The 26,025-nt window shown below is 42.7% G+C and overlaps 1 protein-coding gene across 2 annotated transcripts in view; it reads right to left on the reverse strand.

Moving 5' to 3' along the window:
• The window catches only part of USP13 (ubiquitin specific peptidase 13), a 118,224-nt gene that overhangs the window by 89,839 nt on the left and 2,360 nt on the right, over positions 1–26,025 (reverse strand). For both annotated transcript variants that reach the window (XM_007466674.1, XM_007466673.1), the window contains exon 2: positions 4,065–4,190. In XM_007466674.1, coding sequence (XP_007466736.1) covers positions 4,065–4,163 — 99 coding nt within the window. In that variant the 5' untranslated portion in view covers positions 4,164–4,190. The remainder of the gene's footprint in view (positions 1–4,064; positions 4,191–26,025) is intronic.

The following is a 26,025-nucleotide window of genomic DNA, read 5'->3' on the forward strand; positions in this document are numbered from 1 at the left end:
AAAAAAAAAAAAAAAAAAAAAAAAGAAATGGTGGGTAGAAGTAGGGCATCCCCCAAAAAAGAAAACAGCACGTACAAAGGCCTGAAATCGTGATGTGTTCCAGAAAGGAGTAGTGGTTTGCTATGTCTAGAGCACAGAGCTGGTGGAATAAGAGGGAGGGTTAGAAAGGTTCCAGGGGTCAGATCATGGAAGGCCTTGTAATCACATGCAAAAGGGTTTGGACTTCATCCTGCAACAAAGAGAAAGACATACGAGATTTAAGCTTCAGCGTGCCACAGACACATAGGTATATGCATTTGAGAAGATCGCTCTGGGTGCAGCATGCAGACTGGGTGGGATTGAAGGCGGCAAGTATGAAGGAAGGAACATTAGTCAGGAAGCTACAGCACTAGCCCTTTTAAGGCATAATGAGCACTCAGACAAGAACAGGAGGGATGAAGAGGACAGGATGGACTTCCAAGCTGTTTGGGAGGCCCAGATAACGGGGACTTGGTTACCAACCTGCCATGGAACGAAAGCAGAATCCAAAGGAGGTCTAAGTCTCTAGAATTCAAGCCGTCTTGAATTCTAGAGGGTGTAGTGAAGATGGTGAAAACAGAAAAGCTTTAAAGCTTTCATTGAAGGATGGGGTGACTGAAGGAGGACTCAAATTAGAGTTCTGTGTTGTGCTCTTTTTTAAGGTGGGAGAAGAAATCCAGAAGAGGGAGATGTTGGAGGTGTAAGAGGGAGTGGAGTTAACGAAGGTTCCGAGGCAGGAGGACAGGGACCACAAGGACAGAAAGAACAAAGCTTCTCTCTGAGATGTGTGGAAACATGTGAGGTGTGCTGAGATGGGAGGAAACAAAAGTGGAACCACTGTGGATGAGTTCCCAGGAGGCGAGGCAGGAGCTCAGGGAGTTCCTGTCCAGGGGTCCCTGTTTCCTCTGGAAAGTACAAGTCCGATCGTTTTCCGAGAATGACAGGTAAAGTCTTGCAGAAAGCATCCAAAGTTTGGAGTGGGAGAGGGAACAGGCTAGATTTGCTGGGCAATGAGAGGGCCCAGCAGAAGGGAGAAGGCCAGGAATTTGACATGGTCCCAAACCCCATGGCAGTGTGTGCGGGATGCCTAGCGGTGCACCCATGGAAACAGGATGATACTGATCATGGACTGGCTGGGGTTCTGAAGGACAGTAAGGAGGCAAGACAAGGTGAGGGTACTGGTGATAGGAGAATGTTTAAAGTCATGGATCCTGAGAAGCGGGTAAAACAGATCAAAACAGAAATAAATGAGTGAAAGAGCTAAAATGAGAGAGGGTTGTGGTCAGAGAGTGAAATATTTAACTTAAAATTTCAGAGGCAGAGCTAACTGCATTCTGTAATTCTGCCGCTAGCTTTGCGACCCTGAGCAAGTTATTTCAAGTCTCTGGGCCTCAGCTTCATTTTCTTGCCCTCAGTTTCCTAAAACTTCATCACTTTACACTAAGACAGATAATACAAAGCAAACTTGATCAGAATTGCTATCCCACCTAACAGGAGTAGTGAATGTAAATCATATAGTATTAGGCCAACGTTAGATTACTGTAAAGCTAATCGTTCAGTTTATAACCTATCTGACCTGCTGGTCTTTCTTCCTCCTCTTCCTCCTACTCTCCCCACTGTCCAATTTGGGGATCTCTCCTTTGTCCAGAACTTAAACAGAGAACATATTAGGTAGGCTGGGGTGAGAGATCAGATGAACTTCAAATCAGCGTTGACTATACAGAAGATCCAAGATAGTCTACAAACTATTAGGACTAAAGTGAAAATTGAACAGTATTGCTAAATATAAAATCAATATTTGAAAATTAATATCTCCAAACAACATGAATAACTAATTAAAATACATGAAAAGATAAAAAAAGCAGTAACAATAGTTACAAAAATTATAGGGTACCTTAAAAAAATCTAACAAAAATAAAAGCTCCTTTACTGAAAATTACAAAATATTTTTGAAGGACATAAAAGAGACCTGAATCAATAGAGAGGTATGCCATGTTGAAGAGTCATTCAGTTAATATTTATGAAGCACCTACTATGTGCTGGGCCCTACTGACTGCTGAGGACACAGAGGTGAACAAGACGGACCAGACTCCCTGCCCTCACGGAGCTTAGACAATGATATAGACTATAGCTCAGTCTACAAATTCAATGTGATCACTATCAAAATCTCAACAGGATTTTTTTAACTAGATGAACTGATTCCAAAATCCATATAGAAAAATAAACATCCAAATCCAGGAAATTTCTAGGAAAAAAATGAACATGGAAAAAGTGCTTGCACTCCTAGATATCAACCCTTGAGGCACCAACACAGAGACAGACAAATAAGAGAACAGAACTGAGAACCCTCAAGCAGACCCAAGTGTGAATGGCAAGTTAAAATATTTGTTTTAAATGTCACTATAAATCATCAGAAAAGGTTGCACTCCTCCAGTCATAGTGGGACAACTGGTCATCAATACGGGGGAGAAGCAGATTCCCGTACTTGATGCAATTATAAAAATAGATTATAGATGAATTAAAGACCTAAAATGTTAAAACATTCACAGTCTCTCTCTTTCTCTCCCTCTCTCTCTCTCCCTCTCTCTCTCTCTCTCTCTCTCTCTCTCTCTCTCTCTCTCACACACACACACACACACACACACACACACACACACACTTCTTTAAAAAAAAGTATTAGAAGAAATATCTTTATGACCTTGAGTTGGGAAACAATTTCTTAGACAAGCTACAAAAAGCACAACTCATAAATGGTTAATAAATCTAAATAGATGAAAATTCAAAACTTGTGTTCTACAATATAATTCATAAATGAAGTAAAAAGACAAGCCACAGACCATAAGAAAATTTTGTATATAACACAAATTTTTGGTACCCAGAATGTAAAAAGAACTAATCAAACTTTTAAGAAAAAGATAAACCCATGGAGAAATAGGCCAATAACATAATAGGTAAGTCAGAGAAGAGAAAAGGAGACTGGCTAATAAACGGATGAAAAGACCTTCAACCCTCACAGGAGGAAATGCCAAATATTTAGATGCCACTTTACAACCATTCGATTGGCAAAAATCAGAAGTCTGACTAAGCACTGGTGAGGGTGTGGAGAAACACTCATAATCATGGCAGATTGGAGTGTACACTGGTACAACCACTCCAGGGAGGGATTTAGCAAATATCCAGTAAAAAGGAAGGGAAGCACACTCGTGAGCCAACACTGCCACTTCTAGATACATTTCTGAAAGAAATCTTGCACACGTTCCCCCAAGAGAAATGTATAAAAATGTTCATTGGTACATAGTTTGTGGAAGAAAAAAAAAAATGGAAACAATCTAAACGTTTTCATCAATGGGAGAACAGAATAATAAATGACCAGGTACTCATAAGATGGAACACCAAACAACTATTGAAATGAATTAAGTACATCCAGATGCATCGAAACATGGATAGATTCTGTTGAAGGGGAGAGCTCCAGGCAGAATTACAGGTAGCAGTACGATAATATTTACCTATATCTTTAAAACACAAAAAGTCATACTATATATTGTTCATGAATACCCACAACTAAATAAAATATAATGACAGGCATGGGAATGAGAAACAGCAAATTCACAACAGAGGTTACTTCTGTGGACAGAGGGGACCAAAAGGGACTTGAACTTTTAGGAAAGCTCTCTCACTTAAAAAAAAAAAAAAAAAAAAAAATCTGAAGCAAAAATATCCAAGTATTTTTTTTTTCTGACTTTTTTATCCATGAGTGTTTCTGGCATTATTTTCTGTACTTTTTGACTTGATTTTTTTTTTCCATCATCAACCTATGTCTTTCTTAACAACTCCGATCAGAGGCTTAGAGGAAGAGAAACATAAAACTGGTTAAGTTAAGGTTTGGGAAGTCAATGAATTTCTGCCAACAGTGCTAGTTTTATTTCCTATCATCCAAGAGAATGAGAAGTTATGTGGGCATAGTAAAATCTCCACGTGATGAACCCCACTAAGACAACGTTACGGGGAAGATGTCGAGGCCAGTTCTCCCAAAGTGTGCACCTCACCTCACGCACGTGTCTCTTCAGGTACATGTAGACACTCTGTCCAGTTTTTCGAAAATGTCTTTCCACATGCTCCCTTCCAAAGGCCAAAAATGTATTCATGCATACATAGAGTCCACCTTCAGAATTCTAGAAGAAAGAGACAGGTTACATTAGTCAAGTAGTCTAGACACAGAAAAAGGGAAGGGGAAGGAAGGCAAATGATGACAAACAATGAACACAAAGTCTGGCCACTGTAGTCATCTCCAGTGACCTCCGAGGGCTCACAGTCACCCAGAGGCAGCTCCCGCCACAACCCTGGGTTCCCGGTGCTCCCAGACAGCTGAGCACGGTCTCGCAGGCAGGCAGATACTCAGAGGCCTTGGGAAATAAACATGCCTGCCTGATTCTCCAAACTGGGGTAAGGGACAATCACGGATAGAAGAACGTTGGCAACTGATCCAACGAACGTCACTTCATAAAATAATGTTATTGTTTTACTTTTATTGAGGTATAGTTGAGTTACAATGTTGTGTTAATTTCTGCTGTACAGCAAAGTGATTCAGGGCTTCCCTGGTGGCGCAGTGGTTAAGAATCCGCCTGCCAACGCAAGGGACATGGGTTCAAGCCCTGGTCCAGGAAGATCCCACATGCTGCAGAGCAACTAAGCCCGTGCGCCACAACTACGGAGCCTGCGCTCTAGAGCCCGCAAGCCACAGCTACTGAAGCCTGCATGCCACAACTACTGAAGGCTGTGTGCCACAACTAGTGAAGCCCACGTGCCTAGAGCCCATGCTCTGCAACAAGAGAAGCCACCGCAATGAGAAGCCCGTGCACTACAAAGAGTAGCCCCCACTCCGCAACTAAAGAAAGCCCGCACACAGCAACGAACACCCAATGCAGCCAAAAATAAATAAATAAATAAATAAATTTTAAAAGTGATTCAGTTATACATATATATATTCTTTTTCATATGCTTCTCCATTATGGTTTATCACGATATTGATTATAGTTCCTTGTGCTATACAGTACAACCTTGTTGTCTATCCATCCTATATATAATAGTTTGTATCTGCTAATCCCAAATTCCCAATCCTTCCCTCCCCCAACCCCTCCCCCTTGGCAACCACAAGTCTGTTCTCTATGCAACGACCATCAGTTCAATGGTTCATCATCGTTCTTCCTCATTGGTCCCGGCAAGTCTCCAGAACATACAGTCTTTCTACCCTTTTAGCAGGACAGGATGCTTCAAAGATATTGTTCCCTTCCTTTGGTGACGCATGATATTTGATGGTACCCATTAATAAATGATAACAATTCAATAAATAAATAATATCATAATAAGTAAATAATAAAAGATGGAGTCCTCAAATTATTACACGCCTGATATGTGCCAGGTGCTTTGCTCATATTATTTCTAATCCCAACAATACTGCAAGCTGCTAGTATTACTTCTATTTTACAGTTTAAAAAAAAAAATAAGGATAAGTCACTTGCCCAAGTTCACTCAGCTTGGAAGTGTCAGAGTTAAATTTGAATCTATTTCTCTTTTATTCCTCTCTGCCATACTTCAAATATTATTTAGTTATAGCCATACTGCTACAATGAACAGGCAAGGATATTGTTCACATTTACAATACTTGATTTTCAGGACTCCCCTGGTGGTCCAGTGGTTAAGACTTCGCGTTTACACCGCAGGAGGCCTGGGTTCCAGCCCCAGTCTCCCTGGTCGGGGAACCAAGATCCCACAAGCCCCAAGACATGGCCTAAATAAATAAATAAGATACTTTTCTATCCCAATTTCCTCTCTCCTTTTCTCTCACTTTGCTTAATGTGCTTCTCCATAAACTTAGCCTATACAATTAGCCATCCTTTCCTCAAAGGAAATGGATTTTTATTATGATCCTATTAGTCTCACCTATCCAAATAATTCTTTAAAAAACAAAAATTTTAAATACCTGTTAGAATTTGCCAACAAACACCTACCAAAATTCCTTACAATGAATTTTAGTAGAGCACAAATTACAGTATCAAAAACAGACACTGATGCTCATTACAAATATATGAAAAATAATTTTTAAAGTTCCAATAACTCAAGATTGTTTATTTTTTTTAATTTCAAATAAAATTTTCCAACATCGTATCTATGGTTTATAAGCCAGACATAAAGGAGCCTTGTCACAACAAGAACATTATAACAGGGGCTTCCCTGGTGGCGCAGTGGTTAAGAATCCTCCTGCCAATGTAGGGGACATGGGTTTGAGCCCTGGTCCGGGAAGATCCCACGTGCCGCAGAGCAACTAAGCCTGTGAGCCACGACTACTGAAGCCCACGCACCTAGAGCCCGTGCTCTGCGACAAGAGGAGCCACCGCAATGAGAAGCCCGCGCACCGCAACGAAGAGTAGCTCCCGCTCGCCGCAACTAGAGAAAGCCTGCGCACAGCAACAAAGAGCCAACGTGGCCAAAAAAAATGACATCACTAGAATAAAATTAGAAAAGTTCTTCAACTAGGGGCAACATATTACATTCACCTGATCAACAGATTAGATAAATATTTTCAAAAGATTTTTTAAATAAACATATTCTTTTGCATAGTCATAATCCTTAAGAAAAAAATATTGCATCATTATAATGGTCAGCTATTCATTAAGCCCATTAAATTGAGCATCCCATAGTGTGATTTAAATAAGAAAAGAACAACACTTCCATTCTCTTCCAACAAAATGTAATTCGATCAAAAAGAACTCAAACCAGAAGATATAATGGGGGAAATATGAGATTTGTAAGCAGAGGTCCTAAACTGCCACTACTTAGCTCTGTTGCCTAAACAGGTTGCCAGATAGTCTCTGGGCTTCAGTATTTTCCTCAATAAACATGGCTTTAGCAATAATTCCCACTTCACAAGGTTTCGTGAAGTTCAAAGGTGACGAAGCATCCTCCATGCTATAAATTATTACATAAACATCGATAATTATTTATTACGAGCTAAAAGGTCTGTGTGCTACATGTATCTCCTATTATCACAGTCATTTTATAATTGGGGGGAAGAGCAGAAGGAAGAAAAAAGTGAGCCTGACAGCCACACAGGCTGGCGATAACAAATATTAAGCTGTCAGAAAATGTAGTAGGCAACTAGTGGGAGAAGCAAGAAATTAGCAAGCAGAAGAAGAAAAACGTTCAAGCATAGCATTTTTCTGAAGAAAAATATAGAATAGCTGTATGATGCGAGAGTATATAATCTCTAAAATAATCATACAATCTTTGCTAATTTCATTGCCAAGAATTTTTTACTTATTAGGGAATTTGATAAAAATTTAATATGCCAAACATTCCGTCTCAAATCTCTGGAGTCACTTGATATTGTCACAAAGTCCATAATCAAAGAAAAAAATGCTTTGGCACTCATAGATGACCCCACATCGCGAAGGATTCTATTACAAACATCCAAGGACATCTTCCATCCCACATATGGGCTGGCCTCGGAAACAGCATATGCCCCTCTCTAGCGGCTCTGAGATGGAAGCACTGCCCAAGGGACTTCCCAGAAGTTCTAAAAATTCAAGACACACTGAGACAGAAAAACCCTTTAAAAGCTACCCCATATAGAACAAAACACCCCAGTCTAATGATCTACACTTTCTTCCCTCTTGCCTCATTATTGTCTAAATATTGGTCCTATAAGACTCTTTCACATACAAAATCAATACTCCATGCCATGTGCTCTGAGTGGCTTCTCTCACTAGTGATGACAAGTCTGTGCTGACACATCTCAACCAGATTCCTTTGTAACCAAAGCACAGAGACTGGTTTATAGCCTGGGATCAGAGCTAAGCTAATTGACTCTTAAGAGTTTTCAAATCCTCACCCTCATCCTCTCATAGACCACCCACACCCCCACTAAGATCACTGCCCCAGAAAGCACTATAAAGCACTTGCCTTCATGTGGCCAATAGTGCAGCCAAGAAATCAGGAAGGACCTTCTTGTATAAGTACTGCTAAAACTGCAGAAACCAAGGATCACATCTTGGTTTTTGTAATAATGCTAGCAGAGTACACACAAGAAAAGTAACTGCACTAGATGGTAAAGATGGGGATGGACCACCTCTTTCTTAACATCCAGTGTGATTTGGTGTGATATGTCTTTAGAAAAAAATAATTATTTTTTAAATGTTTAAAAAAAAAGAAACGAGGCAGGTTAGAGAACCGTACAAATTGACAGTGAAATGTAGCTCAAAGAATAAGAGGACAGAATACAAACTAATACATTTTTCAAGTAATACTGGTAGAGTGTTTACTAAAATAGATTACAATAAAATTCACATATATTGGGCTAATTTTTTAACAAACATTAGCATAAGAATGGAGATTCCAAAAATATATTCATTCTGTTAATTGCTTAATATACATCAAACCACAAGATGCACAAAAATAAGGTGGGGGTAGAAATCACTAATAAAAGTTACTGGGAGAGTTACACAGCAGTATAGAAGAAAATTAATCTAGATCCACATCTTATACCAAACACTATAATGAGGTCCAGAGAGATCCAGGAGAAAAGCATATAAAAAACTAGAAAAAAGAGCAGAATAGCATATTTATCCTACTTGTGAAGGGGAAAATAATTTCTGGCCAAGAAAATATATAATATCAAAAGAGATGGAGTAGTTGAGTATAAAAATGTAAACACTAAAGAGCAAGTTTTGCATTACAAAATATAAGGAAACAAACAGAAAAGCAACAATAACAGAATGGGATAAGATGTAAAGTATAATGAAGAAAAGCTTATATCCAAGCCATGTAAAAAGTGATAAAATTATTGATACAAGATGTCAACATTCAGGTACAACTTGGTAAGAGCTCGCTGTTGATTTTTAAAGCTCGTTTAGTTTTAACTGTAAGAAAATACTAAAATCAAATCATCATCACTACCTCCTGAAGTAAGCAATTAAAACAATCTCGAGGCAATTATTCACCTACTAAACTAGCAAAAAGTATTAATATTACACAGCCTGAAGCCGCGGAGAAAACCTGTATATTTACTCCCCCGATATAAATCGGCTCCACCCTTCTAGAGAGCAATAAAACTGTGACCTTTGACACAGTATTTCTCCTTTGAGTATGACCGCAGGAACCCAACAGTAAGAGAGAGGAAAAAAACTAATCTGTACAAAAATATTCACAGATGAACTATTTATAATAGGAAAAAGTAGCAATGGCCCCAAATAGAGGAACTAAGAACTTGAGACATATAAACACAACAAATACTATAACATTATTTAAAATGACAAATGTATGAATTCTGTGTAATTGCATACAGAAAATATGTATAGAATTGTGTATAATGTACATACAAAAAATAATGTTCATGGAAAAAGAACACATACTGATGACAAGGAAGAAAAGGGAGAGGGGAAGGGAGGCTGTACGCTGACAAAAACCTGAAATGAAACTGGAACAGATCAACATATTTATTTAAGTTCTTGACTTGGGGGTCCTCAGCCTCGCTTCCCATTACCTTTGTGCTTGGTCTCTGACGAAAGAAACGGAAGAACAGCTTCAGGGCTAACAGCACATTTTGGCTTCTGTAAGAAACTTGCTTGCTTGCTTGGGGCAGGAAGAACCGGGTTCCTGATTGGCTGATTCAAAATTAAACAGCTCCCTCCCGCCTTGGGGACTTCCCGCCCTGTGAAGGGTATAAAAGACTCACCCGGCTGTTAGTCGGGGTCTCACTCACTTCTCTCCGAGTGGGACCCTGTCCGGACAGTTTGTGTAAGCTTCTATACTTGTACTTGTATAAATCCTTTGCTAATCTTTCTGCTTGGTGTTGGTGATTCTCGGGTGTCCTTGGTTGGGACACGGGTCGCATTTACCGGGGAACTTGACTCCAGGCGTGTGGCTCCCGGACCACAACAGGTCTAGAGTGGTGTTTCTCATACTATTGTCGTGAAGGACCAGGTTGTTTCGCTTTGTCTTGTATTTTGTTTTGCTTCTATTCATTAAGGAAAGATACATGGTCCTGGTGGTCCCACTGCACATGGCTAGTTCTCAGCTCCAGCCAGGTGTGAACTGACATGTGTAAGCACCACAAAACCCAAATGGGTCTACATCCTGTTCAAACAAACTAATCCACTGCTGATGCACTTGGATGTGGCTTCAATGTCAAGTTGCTATAGAAATTTCTAAGCACCTACTCTCAATATTTGTGCTTATCTCATGGCACCAGTCAGCTGACCACACTTCAAGTAGCCCTGGTCTAGAGCTAGGTGAACTGCCCAGTTCTGAGAGTCTCACTGTCAGGAAAGCATCTCTTCAAGGACCCCCAGGGACACCAGGACAGGCCTCAAGCCTTCAGAGCAGCCCATTTCAAAATCAGCTGCACATGTCACTGCCTGCACATCTGCAGACACTGCCCAGGTCCCACACCCACCTATCAACCTGCCAGCCTCTGCCTGTGACTGATTCCCACATCCCTCTGCCCATCCCCCTGTGCTGATGGTCCTTAACACCTAACCCACTTTCATTTCACAACTGTTAGCATCTTGTTCACTGAAATCTGCAGCTGTGAGAAACCCAAGCTTCCTTCATTTAGGGCCACCACATTCAGATGCTGAGCCATGCATGCATTTGCTCCTTGAGGGCAGGAAAATTGTATCACATTCATTAGTGCATTGCAGAAACAGTACCTGAACAGTGCAGAGCAGGACTGGACAAACATGGAACTGCAAGTTTTGTGTAGTTATTTGTCATTTAGTTACACAGTTTAGTCTCTCTCAAACCGGTCCTCAGTGCCCTCCCGATCTGGATTTAAAATACACTGCTCAGCATGGGCTCGATTTAAACTCTTTGGCATAACTAAACAATGGGAATCATCAAAAGAAAACCGATGGCCTGGCATAGAAAAACAGACTGAGGCACAAGCAGGAATACTCACTTTTCAGGTTTGGCTAAAGTCACGCTCTTAGCAACATGGACACCAGAAATGCACTGTCCCAGCTCTCCTGCCTTCCATAACCAAGCCAGCCTCACATGGTTCTTCAAGACAGCAATGATGTCTCCACAACCCATTCCCACCATGGACCCTATCTGGCTCCTACTTCCAGAGGCCACCCAGCCCAGAATGACCAGTGTGTACTTCTCTGCATGGTCTTAGCTAAAGAAGATTCTAATTATCATTTACATGATGCACTGAACAGAAACGTGACCAAGATGCAAGACTTGATTTCGAAACCTGAAATTACAAGCAAGTCAAGAGATACCACTCAGGGCTTCTCCAAGGCTCCATAACAATTCCCTCTGTCAACCTCTCCCACCCCACGATCAATCCCTAAAAGAGAAGAGCAGCATTAGAAGCCCATGCATTGTTTAAATCCAGTCTTCAATGCATTTCAATACAGATACAAGAGATACAGAGCCATTCACTTATTACTTTATATTGGATGACCCTGCATACTACTCAGAAGTAACATCAAGGACAAAATCACCTTGTTTTACACTGCTTGCCACTTAAAAGAATATTAAAACACTGGCGAATATAAAGGTCAAGGTTACAACAAGTTTCAGAGGAGCAAGTGAACAGTCATTTTAAATAAAAATACACCACACTGTCAATCAGTAGGTGTTTGAAGAACTTTGTTTACGACACCGTGTTCTTGGAGATCAGCCTCCGCTGGAAAACAGGAAAGGAGAGGGAGCCTGTGTGAGCCGCGCACTCAGGAAACAGTGTCCCGCGTAACCCTTGTTTGTATAACATCAGAACAGTGTGGAAAACAAGTGGTCATTGCCTCAAAGAGAAACATGATGTAGGTAGATGGAGTCACAACAAATCCATGACACACACACCCATGCACAAGGGAGACAAAAGGGACAAGAACGCAGTATTTCCTAGAACACTGATTATTTAAAAAAAAAAAAAAAAACTGCTTATAATAGTGAAAAGAACTAACCCCCATGCTCAAGAACAGACTTGCTTAGTAATTTACGGTACATCCATGAAACGTCTTCAGCCATTTAAAATTGACTTGGTATGAGTATTTACTAATAGGAAAAACTGTTCATAGTATTTTTGAGTGAAAAAAGCAAGTAACAAAAGAGTGTGTACGATGTAATATACACAACACGTACACGCTCCACGGCACAGGATGTCATAACAGCATCAGGAAATAAGGTGTGATTTTTTTTTTTTCTTCACATAGTCTTTTGGCATTTTCTAATTTTTCTTTAGGAACATGGATTCACTTTTTATTAATAAAAACAATAATATTTTTCTTAACTGAAAGTATTTAGAATCCAAAAATATATGTGGAATAGAACAGGCAGTCATTCAAATGTTTCCTTTTCTTAAACCAAGCTTTCCTTAGGCTTTCACAACTTCACAGCTTTAAGGGTCTGGATATTTTTGCTGCTCCAAGTGAAAGTGTGGTTTGAAATAAGTAAGAGATTATCTCGAAATGAGTAGCTAAGGAAACGTGGGAACACACAAGTAAAAGAGAGGTGATTAGGAAGGCAGACAAGAATGTGATTACAACTGAGAAAAATGAAGCTAGTCAAGGACACTGTACCCCAGTCGGATGCCATCTAAGTTTACAGGCAGGGATGGTCTGTGCGGAGTCTGGAAAAGAAGCTATGAGAGAGAATGAGGCTGTGATGTCTTCTCCGGGGGCAAGAGAAGGGGGGCGGGGGGATGTGGGGCAGGAAGTTTATTCAGCAGAGACAGAGACAAGCAAGCTTGGTGTCCCGATAACATTTACATCCTAGCAAGGAGAGACAGAAAATAAACAGAAAGAGACATAAAAGATAATTTCCGGCACAGATAAGAGTGATAGAGGAGCCTGAGGGTGGAGACCAGGGAGTTGGGGTCTTAATACAGTGTGATGGGGGTGGAGCATGGGGGGCTCTCCGGGAGGGCGAGATCTCAGGATGAGGGACCAGGCAAGCAAAGTGGAAAGAGAACCCTCTCTAGATGAAAAAGCATGTACAAAAGCCACAACTCCAGGAAAAGCCTGGCTATGTCCTCAAAAGACAGAAAGAAACTCAGGGTGCTGGAGTCGAGGGAGAGGGAGGACAGGTCTGCAGAGGCAGGAGAAGTGCAGGATGCAAAACCACTGGAGGGCTCCCAGATGAGAAGCGCCACAATCTGATCGACATTTTTAAAGATCACTCTGGGACTTCCCTTGTGGCGCAGTGGTTAAGAATACACCTGCCAATGCAGGGGACACGGGTTAGAGCCCTGGTCCGGGAAGATCCCACATGCCATGGAGCAACTGAGCTCATGCGCCACAACTACTGAGCCTGCGCTTAGAGCCCAAGAGCCACAACTACTGAAGCCTGTGTGCCTAGAGTCCGTGCTCCGCAACAAGAGAAGCCACCGCAATGAGAAGCCCGCGCACCACAACGAAGAGTAGCCCCCTCTTGCCCCAACTAGAGAAAAGCCTGCGTGCAGTAATGAAGACCCAATGCAGCCAAAAATAAATAAATAAATAAAATTTTTTTTTTTTTTTTTAAAAAAGATCACTCTGGCAACAGGAAGAGAATTATGGGGAGAGGATCCAGAGAATACATGGTTCCAAGGCTACTGTAAAGTCTAGACCCACGCTGTCCAATAGAGTAGCCACTAGGCATATGTGAATGTTTCAATCTAAATTAATTTAAATTAGGTTAAATAAAAAATTCAGTTTCTTCATCGCACTGGCCACATTTCAAGAGCTCAGTACACAGTCACATGTGGCTAGGGTTACCATACTGGGCAGTGCAGATATGGAACAATTCCATCATCCCAGAAAGTCCTTTAGACAGCCCTGTCTAAACAAGGCAAGACGGCACCTTAGCCTCTGGGGGTGGCAGAGGAGGGAGCGGGGGCTGGGTTGCTCGCGGCAGAGATGGGGAGACTGGGGTAGAGTCAGTCTATAACTTTAGGGTACAGCCCATAAGCATGGAAGACAGAATAGCTGTAGAAGTGTGTGGGAAACGGCAGAATTGAGGTCAACCCCTAACTGCTTTGATTCATTACTTCATAAGACTGCCCACCTCTCTCCGCTTGACTCTTCCTTTCATCAAGCAAGCATTTGCCTATTAATCCAGCCTCTCGGATACTTCCATATCTGAACGGTACATATGAATATTCCAATGACTGCAGCACAGATTCTCCAGTACAATCTGGCTTCTAGAGAAAAACAAACAGACCACAGTTTTAAAATACAAAAATTAAGTACCCGCAGATGGGAAGCAAATGTGCAGTCAGAAAGCAAAACGGGGACATCCTTGGTGGTCCAGTGGTTGGGACTCCACGCTCCCGATGCAGGGGGCCCGGGTTCGACCCCTGGTTGGGGAACTAGATCCCACATGCATGCCGCAACTAAGAGTCCGCAGGCCACAACTGAGAAGTCCGCATGCCGCAACTAAAAATCCCACATGCACAACAAAGATCCCACGTGCTGCAGCTGGGACCCAGCACAGCCAAAATAAATAAATAAGTAATAAAAATAAATAAATCAAATTAAATTTTAAAAAAAGAAGAAAGTAAAACAAAGTTCCAGATCAAGTGCAGCAAGCACACAACCCACAGAAAGGGGAAATGTGATAGAGAAAAGCACTATCAAAAAATAGGCTGGGGGGGTGCCTCCCTGGTGGCGCAGTGGCTGAGAGTCCGCCTGCTGATGCAGGGGACACAGGTTTGTGCCCCAGTCCAGGAAGATCCCACATGCCGCAGAGCGGCTGGGCCCGTGAGCCATGGCCGCTGAGCCTGCACGTCCAGAGCCTGTGCTCCGCAACGGGAGAGGCCACAACAGTGAGAGGCCCGCGTACGCTATGGTTTACAAAGCCCTTCTGTGTCAGGCACTGCCTTGAACTCTATATGGTTTTGTCTTGAAAGGAGAACTAGACTGGGTTATGGCTACCAGGATTCCCCTCCTCCACCCAACCCTGCTTTTTCCATATGCATGAGCCCTAAATCCTGAAGTAATATAGAAAAGTAAGAGAACTTTTAGCTGAAAAAAAAAAAAAAATAGGCTGGGGGACTTCCCTGGTGGCGCAGTGGTTAAGAAGCCGCCTGTCAATACAGGGGACACGGTTCGACCCCTGGTCCAGGAAGATCCCACAGGCCGCAGAGCAACTAAGCCTGTGTGCCACAACTACTGAAGCCCACGTGCCTAGAGCCCGTGCTCTGCAACAAGAGAAGCCACCACAATGAGAAGCCCGTGCACCGCAACAGAGTGGCCCCCGCTCGCCGCAACTAGAGAAAGCTTGCGCACAGCAATGAAGACCCAAAGCAAAAATAAAATAAATAAAATACAGAATACAACATTTGCAAAATCCAAAACCTTGGTTTCAACAGCAAATCCACAGAAATAAATTTGTCCAAATCAGCTAAGTAGAAAAAAACAAACGCATATAGTCCCAAGAGACTGTAGGCCTCTGCTAAATGTTAATAAATCATGCTTGTGGCCATGAAGTGTTAAGAAAAAATAGACATGTTAATGCAGTCATGATTCTTCTAGTTTGCTCCAACTTTGACATTCTCTCTGCAGAGAACTCCTACGCCTTACAGCTGCACAGCCTGGTCCCAAACGGCTAAAGGCACAGTCCGAGCAGCAAGGTTTTGACACACTGTAAATTTACTGTTCCACTGAGGCATCATTTATGAACTTTTTTCCTAAGTACGAAACTAAATCCTTGCTCTGGGTATCTGGAGCAATGAGGATGCTGTCACCTGAACAGCTGGGAAGGGTTTGGGCAGAACACGAGGAAGAGCAGCTACTACGATGCTCAGAGGACAAATGGGCAAAATAAAAATCATCAGAGAATGAAGACACTGAGGTGAGCATCTTCAGCAGCACTGAACTGAAGCTATAATCCATCTAAGTAATTCCCAGCTTACATCTTAAAAAAAAAAAAAAAAAATGTGAAACCACCTTTGTCAAAGGTAAAAAACCTCTTATGGGCTTTTCTTATTATTTTTAAGAATAGATGGCTTTCTTCAGGATGCATTTCCCCTGATAAACTATATAAAACATGAAGACTAGGTTTCCAGGCGAACCCATAAAAAGTCCATCAGTATGAGCTGAAGCTGAGTATGAATAACACCCCTGAACAGAGCTCCCCGCAAAGGAGGCTAGCAAACACTCAACGCCCAAGGCTCTTGCTACCACACAGAGCCTCCCAAAGAATTACCAAGTACAGGACATCCCTCTATGGCGACCCCAAGACCCTATAAATTCCGTTTCACCTTCTTCTCGGAGGGATCCCCCCACTACCTCCCAGTAAAGACAAGGATAGCAACAAGTAGTATTCCACGGGCAGCCGTGAGTACAACAAACCCTGCAAGGTAGGTAGTACAGAAGGGAAAACCAAGGCTTAGAGAAAGTCAGTGAAATTAAGGCACTTGCTGAAGTCCTGTTTCTATGCGGTAGTAAGAAGGGGGGCGGACCGGGACCCAGGCCAGTCTGGCCCCCCAAGTGCTACCGGATTCAACTGAGAGGCAGATGTCGTTTTGGTGGCAGGAGCTAGGTGGGCGGCTGGCAGTAAGCACAGGCCATCGGAGGGGCTTGGGGAAAAGAGCAGTTTCTTCCTTTTTTTCAAGGCTATATCATTCCAAGAAAGCAGAAGGGAGCCACCTCACTGAAGTGAGGAGCCTGGGCCGGGTGCTCTGCCAGGCTTTCCTGCAAGGGAGGGGAGAAGCTGGAGCAGGCCCTGACGGCTCCACTCCCCAAACTCAGAAGGACAGCTGGAGGGGACTTCCCTGGTGGTCCAGTGGTTCAGACTTCGCCTTCCAAGGCAGGGGCTGCGGGTTCGATCCCGGGTCTAGGAGCTAAGATCCCACATGCCTCACGGCCAAAAAACCACAACATGAAACAGAAGCAGTATTGTAACAAATTCTGTAAAAGACTTTAAAAATGGTCCACATCAAAAAAAATCTTAAGAAAAAAGGACAGGACACCTGAGTCCTTGGAGTTAGCCTTTCCAGGCTGACAGCTCCCTGACAACAGCAGTGGCAAGACCCACCGGGCGGGGCTCCGAGACGCTAGGGAAGCAGCAGTAGGGTTTGACGGCCTCCACGGTGCACGCACCCTCATCAACTTCAGCCATTAAACTGGATCTATCAGTGGTCCCACTCTGCTGGTTGGGGTTCTGGAGAGAGAGCCCACACCAACTGAGGCTCCTTCCAAAGCCTCAGGCTGGAAATACTGCCCCCGTCTCCTGTCTGAGTTTCTCTGGAACTTGGGCCAATCAGTGGGAGGGCCAGAGGCCTGTGCCAGCCGCTGCCTCCTCAACAACCTGGGGGGCAAAGATCCCAGGAGCAAAGAGGTGGGGCCCTGAGGCCCATCAAAAGGAAGGGTTACTCACAAATCCAGGGTCTCTAAACTAGGCGCTGCCAAACTCTGCAATCCGAACCCTGACCTCTGAGCTCCAAGCCAGTCAGTCCCCAGTTTTCCCTGTGGGTGCCTCACCTTCCTCATCTATGACCTTGATACACTCCACCTCCCAGGGTACTGGCTGTGAAGTCATCTTTAACTCCTCCCATTTCTCACTCACTGCATATTCTGTCACTAAGTTGAGCCATATCTTTCATCAAAATCTCTACCGAGTTTAGTCCCAACACCCCACCATCTCTATCCCCACTGCTATCACCCTCAGGAAAGCGCCCCCTCCGATATTACAAGAGGCTCCTAGCTGAATTCCGATTCAAGGTCACCCTACCTCCCAACCTATTCCTCATTCCACTTCCAGAACAGCCACACCAAATAACCACAGCCTCATGCTGTTCCCTTGCTCTTAACTGGCCTACTCATCCGGTTTAAACCTATCAAGACAATCTCCTTCACAACCCACAGAAGTCCCAGCCTTGCTTTCCAGTCTCCCCAGTAATCCTCTCTTCCATAAGCCAGTGAAGGCTCTCATTTACATGCCGAGCTTGGTGCCACCCCCACACTTCTGTCTACCCTCTTCCAAAATGCCACCTTTTCAGATCCCATCCAGTTGTCCAGGCCAATAACCCTTCTAGACTTTACTGACTACTCCTGTGCCTGAATCTCCATTCACATGTTACAAGTGCCACACGGTTCAAAACTTAAATATCCTATAAGTGCTTCAGGGTCTAACCTCATGACATATCAGGGCTTATGTCCCATCTCTGTCACATACTGAGATGTCTGTACACGTCTTTGAACAAGCTACCTAACTTCCCTGACTCTCAGTTTCCTCTCTGTAAAACAGGGCAACAATAGTGATTATCATTTATAACAGGTTACAATTGTAATTAAATGAGATGCTATATATAGAAGTACCTAGAACAGTACTTGACTCATTATAGACACTCAAAATCGGTGCTCACAAAAAAAAAAAAAAAAAAAAAAAAAATCGGTGCTCACACTCCACTATGATAGAAAGATCCAGATCATACTCTCCTTTCCTGTGGTCCTCTGTTTCTCTCCCAATACTCACACGTCCCCAAGAGCACCTAGCACAGTCCTGGGGGTATAAGAGGCACTAAATAAGTATTAGTACTTGCTAATTAACACAAAACAAAATGTTTTACTGTTAATCTTATTACAGGAAGCACATACTAGTCTGCAACATCTCTAGTCTGGAGTCACGTTCAGATTCATTAAATTCTTATTATTGCCTTGTCCTGCTGTTCCAGCTCTAAAAATAGGTGCTCTCGTTCACATCTGCCCTGCACACGGGGACAACGGGTGTCCTGGGCTGATCATAAGCGGCAGCACAGAGGCCTGGGCAACACCCACAGACACCAGCTCTCTTGTCACCTCCCCGAGGGGCACCATATGTGATCACTTCTACCAAGATCCTGGGGCATCTAGAATCATAATACACAAAATACTCAGCAAGTACCCAAGACACATTCCCCTAGCTTTTCAAGGGTCCAGCTTACGACTTTCCAGACAATATGATAAAGTAAAAACACGGCATTGGTTATTTTTTTTTGGTTTTTTGTGTGTTTTTTTTGCGGTATGTGGGCCTCTCACTGTTGTGGCCTCTCCCGTTGCGGAGCACAGGCTCCGGACGCACAGGCCCAGCGGCCATGGCTCATGGGCCCAGCCGCTCCGCGGCATGTGGGATCTTCCCGGACTGGGGTACGAACCCGTGTCCCCTGCATCGGCAGGCAGACTCAACCACTGCGCCACCAGGGAAGCCCGGCATTGGTTATTTTTAATAACCTTTTTTATTCCAAAATGCATGCTCATGATTTTTTTTAAAACAGAAAAGATACAGCCTTACTAGCACAGGTTCCCAAACGGCACAGTTTTCAATCCTTAATTCCCTAAGACCTCAGCTATTCCGTGTCTTCAACAATCGGTATGCCAACCACGATAGAGATGGACAAAGTGCTTTGAAAGCACAGGAAAATAATTCTCTAACGCAGCTTGGGGGGTGTGGGGAAGCCCCCAGGAGAACACCTGAACTGGTTTTTAAGGATCGGTGGGGTTTTCAGGGGGTGAGGGGTTGGGAGAGGGCATTCCATTCCAAGCACAGGCCAACGCATGGAGGGATGAAAGCATGGGGCATCTGAAGAACACAAAGGTGCTAAGGGACAACACTGGCAAGGAAAGTTGAATCAACGTGGTAACTTGACTTGTTTGCTCTGTTAGAGAAGTCTGAACAGTGCCACTGAAAATTCCTAGGCAGGGAAGACATGATAAGACCCATGTTCTAGAGAAACAACTGGGAGTGCAATGTGACAGATAAAAGGGAAGCAAGGTGGTCAATTAAGAGGCTTCTGCAAGAGTCCATCCAGGCAAGAGGTGATGAGGGCCTGAGCCCTGGCAGTGGAGGAGACAGGAGGCCAAGGCGGAACTCGGTCACTAATGGAAAGTGACATAAAAGAGACAGGGATACACCTATGTCCACAGCAGCATTATTCAAATAGCCAAACGGTGGAAGCCACCCAAGTGTCCACTGATAGCTGAATGGATAAAGAGAATGTGGCGTATACATACAATGGACTATTATTCAGCTTTAAAAGGGAAGGAAATTCTGACACATGCTACAACATGGATGAACCTTGAAAACAAGGTAAGTGAAATAAGCCAGTCACAAAAGGATAAATTCTGTATGATCTCACTTACATAAGGAACCTAGAGCAGTCAAATTCATAGAGACAGAAAGTAGGATGGTGGTTGCCAGGGGCTGGGAAGGAGGAGGAATGGGGAGTTATCGTTTAACTGGGAAAGAGGTTCAGTTGTGCAAGATGAAGAGTTCCAGAGATGGAAAGTGGTGACGGTTGCACACAACAATGGGAATGTACTTAATACCACTGACGTGTATACTTAAAATGGTTAAGATGGTAAATTTTCTGTTGTATTTTACACAGCTGTTTAAAAAGAGAGAGAGGGAGAGGGAGGTAGAGTGGATGGCATTGTACATCTCCCAGCCTGGGGCACTAAATGAATGGCAGCACCTTGAACGGAGCTCCAGTCCACAGGAAGAATGTAGTGGAGAGAAAAGAGAATTCAGAGATGCACAGATGTCCAGGTTCAACGTGAGCTGAGAATACAAACTCTCCAAAGGCTCCCTGACAGGATCAGCATCATCTCTTACATTCCCAGACTCTAAAAATGACACAACTTTAAAGGGTAATTAACTGCTGCCAAAAAGAGCCAGCAAGTGACTTCTTGATTATTAGATTAGAAAAGCAGGACTCTAGGGTACATAGGGCGGATTACATACATATGTCAATTTCACCCCTTTCTGAAACCCAAATAAAAGAACACTTAAGTGATTTTTTTTAAAACATAAACCACAAACCTGGAAACTGTGTAGATGGCTAAGCACTAAAAAGACTAAGATGAGCTGATAAAGCCGAATCCTAGCCCTGCAGGAGGAAAAGCCAAGATTCTATTTGATTTACACCCCAGAATTTCCCAAAGACTCCAGAAAACTCCAGGTTACTCTGAAATTGGGGTAAAAAGGAGCTAAAATAAGGAGGAAAGGTTGAAAATCTATGTAGGTACCACTCAGTGCCCCAAATCCCTCCTCCACACCAGCAAACTACTGATTTATTCTCTAAAGCAGGTAAAAACAAAGGATTCAGGTCTGTGGGACAATGGGCTCAGTTAAGAATAGGGGTACCATAATACATGGAGAATTAGACACGTATGTGTAATGTACATGCATCAGTACAGAACGGGTCAGAAAATACAAACTATTCTAGGTATTTCAGGCAGGAAGGGATTTACTACAGGAAATTAGAGGCTTACAGAATCATGGGAAGAGCTATGAGACCCAAGGTCAGAGAAACTACCACTCAAGTTCAAGAAATCAGGATGCACAAGCATCACAAGCAACTGAACAGATGATCCCAGCTCCCCCATGACTGATGTGTCTTTGACTGGAAAATCTCACATCTGCATTGTGAATTGTGCAATAGCAATAGTGGCTTCTCCTTCTCTTTCGCCTTCCAAATCTCTCTGGCAGAACCAAAATCAGAATCCTGCCATCAAAGGATTCTGGGAAATGCAGTGTCCATGTTCCCAGCTCCTGCAACATGGGAGAAGGCTTAGCTAAACAGGGATAGGGTTGAGAACCAAGAGACAATATCCAGCTGGTATTCTATACCCATATGTTGAGACCACCCTCATCCTCTTTTGCTCAGCTCCCCTGAGTCCTGGCAGACAGGTCTTCAGTTTCCAGGCAATAGATGACAGAAGTCTCCTAACCCGTGGTCAAAGGGAAAAAAATCAGGATGCTAAAATGTAAGGTTCCCCAAAGAAACAGCCCAGCCAGATGATCCTACAGTAGAGCTGATATTCAAAAGAATAAAGAAATCTCATCTCTAAAAGAGCCAATAATTTGAGCCCAAGTAGTTGCAATTGTTTTAAAAAGGAGTCAAATTCTCTAAATTTTAATTTGCTTTAAGAAGAATGTATGTGTGGAATATGACATTATGGTTGAGCTAAGATTAACAATAAATTATTCAATCACCACAATGTGAAAATGTGAACCCACAAAAACCTCAATGCAGGTGGGGTATGTCACTGGAGTAACCAGTTGTACTTGCCTAAACTCTAGAACTTTGGTTTTCAAAGTATGGCCTGGGAACCCTGTGATGCCCCAAGACCCTTCAAGTGATCTGGGAGGTCAAAACTATTTTCATAACGAACTCATTTGCCTTTATCACTCACATGCTCTCATGAGCATTTTTCAGAGTCTATGTGACATCCGATGACATCATCACTCTAATAAGCTAATGGAATGGAAGTTGTTTTAAGTTTTTCTGTCTTAATTTCTAATATGGTAAATGTCAATAGATAGAAACCACATAAAAGCTCTTTGGGGTCCTCAAAAATATTTGAGTATAAAGGAGCCAAAAAGCTTGAGAATTGTTGCTGTAAAACAAATTTTTAGTTAGTTGATTTTGGAAGGGAACTTTTGATATGTGAAACCAATTAGACTTAGTTTAAGTTTATATCTTCCAAGAGAAAAAAAAAACAATCTGTAAGTTCCTAAATTTTGCTTTACTATCTTATATCTGCTTATCCATCAGGAGGAGGATTTTTCCACATAGACCCTAAATTAAATTATTTTTTCCCCTGGGAAACAACTAAACACCATGATAGCAAGTCTCATTGCCCAGAAGGCAGCATACACAGCACAACAGTAAAGAGCAGTCCCTACAGGGACTCAGATACTTGTGCACCACTGATCACAGCAGCTTTATTCATGACAGCCAAAAGGCAGAAACAGCCCAAATGGCCATTGACAGATGAATGGATAAAGAAAATGTGGCCTATACAAAATATAGACTATAATTTGGCCTAAAAAAAAAAGGAAATTCTGATACATACTGCAACATGGATGAAGCTCTTGAAGATATACTAAGTGAAATAAACCAGACACAAAAGGACAAATACTCTGTGATCCCACTTATATGAGGTACTAGAATAGGCAAATTCATAGAGACAGAAAACAGAACAGTGGTTACCATAGGCTGGAAGTAGGGAGGAAGGGAAGTTATTGCATCATGGGTATAGAATTTCAGTTTTGGATGATAGAAAAGTTCTGGAGATGGATGGTGGTGATGGTTACACACGATGTGAATATATTTATGGCACTGAAATGTACAATTAACATGGTTAAATTGGTATAAATAAAGAACAAAAAAGCAGAGATTCTAGAGCCAGATAACCTGGATTCAAATCTCAGCTCTACCACTTATAGTTTGTGTGACTTTTGTGCTTCAGTTTCCTCATCTGCAAAATGATAATAATATACAGCATAAGGTTGTTGTGAGGATTACATGAGTTAATATATGAATAAATACATGCTTAGAATGCTGCCTGGCAACTAGCAAGTGCCCCATCACTGACTCTCAAACTTTAGCACGGGTCAGGATCACCTAGAAAGCTTATTCAAATACAGATAGCTATACCCCATCCCAGAGTATCTGTCTCAATGGGTCTGGGATGGTACCCAAGAATTTGCATTTCTAACAGGTTCTCAGGACATGCTGGCACTGCTGGTCCAGGAAGCACACTTTGAGAACCACTGCTCTGTACAAATATTAGCTGTCATTATTATTATTAGCAATGTCTGAGGTAGTACCAGGCAGATCGATAAGTACTCGTAGAAGGAAGGACAGAAAGACACAAGTACACTCCTGTGTCGCTCCTCTAATCACAGAATGCTTCACTTCTGGTCACCGAATGTGAGGGGCAGAGTGGAACCCTCAGGAAGCAATTCTCCATCTCTCTGTAGACACTGAGTACCCCACAATTTAACTCAGTTCTGACACTACCTAGAGACACCATCACATTCCACAGGTTAAGGGCTCAGTCCCACAAGGCTGCCTCCCCCTGCCCCCCTACTTTAGACACTAGTTGCAAGTTCAGGTTATCACCTGTGCTTCTGAAGGACTGACTATAAATAGTAGGTGCCCACGATCCCCTCCACAGGTTCAATTAATTTGCTAGAGCGGCCCACAGAACTCAGAAAAACAACTTACTTACTGGATTATCAGTTTATTACAAAGGATGTTAAAGGATACCAGTGAACAATTAGAAGAAGAGATACGCAGGGCAGGGTATGGGGAATGGGGCGTGGAGTTCCTGTGCCCTCCCAGCACCCTCCAAACCCCACAGTTCAGGGATTTTTGTTGTTGTTGTCTTCATTAGATAGGCAAGAATGACTAAATCATTGGCCACTGTAGATTATGTCAATCTCCAGTTCCTCTCCCCTCCCAGGAGGTGAGGAGGGGCTGTAAGTTCCTACCTTCTAATCACTTGGTTGGTTCCCCCGACAACCAGCCCATTCTTAGGAGCTTTCCAAAAGCCCCTAGCACAAACTCAGGTGTGGTTGAAAGGGGATTGTTTAAGGATAACAAAAGACACCTTCATGGCTCTTATCACTTGGGAAATTCCAAGAGTTTTAGGAGCTCTGTGCCAGGAAAAGGGTCAAAGACCAAATATATATTCCTTATTGTAAATCACAATATCACAATATCAATATTGTAAATCACAATTTCCTACTTTCCTACAAGTAGATGATCTCAAAGCCTTTCCCGCTGGATTTTGTCTCCCAAAATAAACAGACTGTACCAAAGCCCTTAACTTAGTCTTCAGTTGACCCCAGCTGAGACAGGGCATAAGGTAAGCTCCCCACTCTCAAGACAGGTGGGGAGGGGCATAATTAGCACCAGACTGGCCCAGTTCCTCTCCTACCTAATGCTTCGTACCAAGTAGATGTTTTAAAACTACAAGTTAAATGGGTAAAAGAAAATAAAATGATGGCAAACTATAGAAGACAGACTATAACTGCTGTTTTATAAGACACAGACCCTAAGTAATGTAGGCTTCAGAGGAAAGGATGAAGTTTGAAGCAGAAGACAAATAGAGGAAGGTGGTCCTAGGAAAGGAAATGAGCCTTAACACACTGAAGACCCAGAGACTGGACTCCCCAGAGCTGACAACCTAGAAAGTGAGAAGAGGTGGGACAAGGTACATTCAGATGAATGAAGGAAGGGCTCAATAACTAAGGAGATGAGAGTAGATTTTACATGGTGGTTCATGAAGGCTTGTGAGCAGAAGTATGAACCAATTTCCCCACTCAACCACACCAAACTTTCTACATAACCCCTGACAACCAAACACCTGGGCTTACAACATGTGATTAACTCTCTTTTATCTCTTTCTTTTCTTCCTATGGTGATTACTAATTGGCCAGGTGCACTTTACATATTAATTTATTTAATCCACAAAACAGCCCCATGAGGTAGGTTCTATGATTGTCCCCATTTTACAGATGGAGAAACTGGGGCACAGAGAAGTTACACAGCTGGGTGACAGAGCTGGGATTCAAACCCTGCTGTTCTGGCTCTCTCTTTCACATCTGTCCCCCACAACAAAGTCACCACTTTCTACATGATAACCCCACATGATTCCTTTCCCAATGTTTCCCATATGTTGTATCCTTACCATTTTCAGAACCCGTAACCACAGGTAATTTGTATATCTCCTACACGTTCATTGAGTTCCTGGCATATATACCAGATGCTGCACCAGATGCTGCACCAGATGCTGGGAATACAAAGATACAAAGTCCCCATTCTCCAGGAAGGTCCCATCACAGATCTTGCAAGATGAACCAAGTTATGGAGAGGTGAACCTACAGGTCGAGGTGAGAAGGTGGGCCTGGGATGAAACCAAACTGGTAGGTGAAAAAACAATTCTCACCCATCCCAGAAGAACTGTTACTTGAGCTGGAATGTTGTTCTCCTATTTATTTCTATGCATCTTTATCTAAGACCATTTTCAAAAGTATCCAGTGCAAGGATGACTACTTTTTCCACTCAAATGGAAAAATGGACTGTCTACCACAGTCCTATATAGCACTGGTGGATTGAAGTCTGCTGTGTTTGGCACCAATGGATTTTGCTCTGTATGGTTCTTATAGCCATGCATGTATGAGTTGGCACATAGTAGGTGCTCAAGAACACTTATGGGGTTCATGATGAAGTGTTAAGGACCATAGGGAAAG

This window comes from Lipotes vexillifer, unplaced genomic scaffold (genome assembly GCF_000442215.2).
Source record: "Lipotes vexillifer unplaced genomic scaffold, Lipotes_vexillifer_v1.1 scaffold258, whole genome shotgun sequence".
Taxonomy (NCBI): Eukaryota; Metazoa; Chordata; class Mammalia; order Artiodactyla; family Lipotidae; genus Lipotes; species Lipotes vexillifer.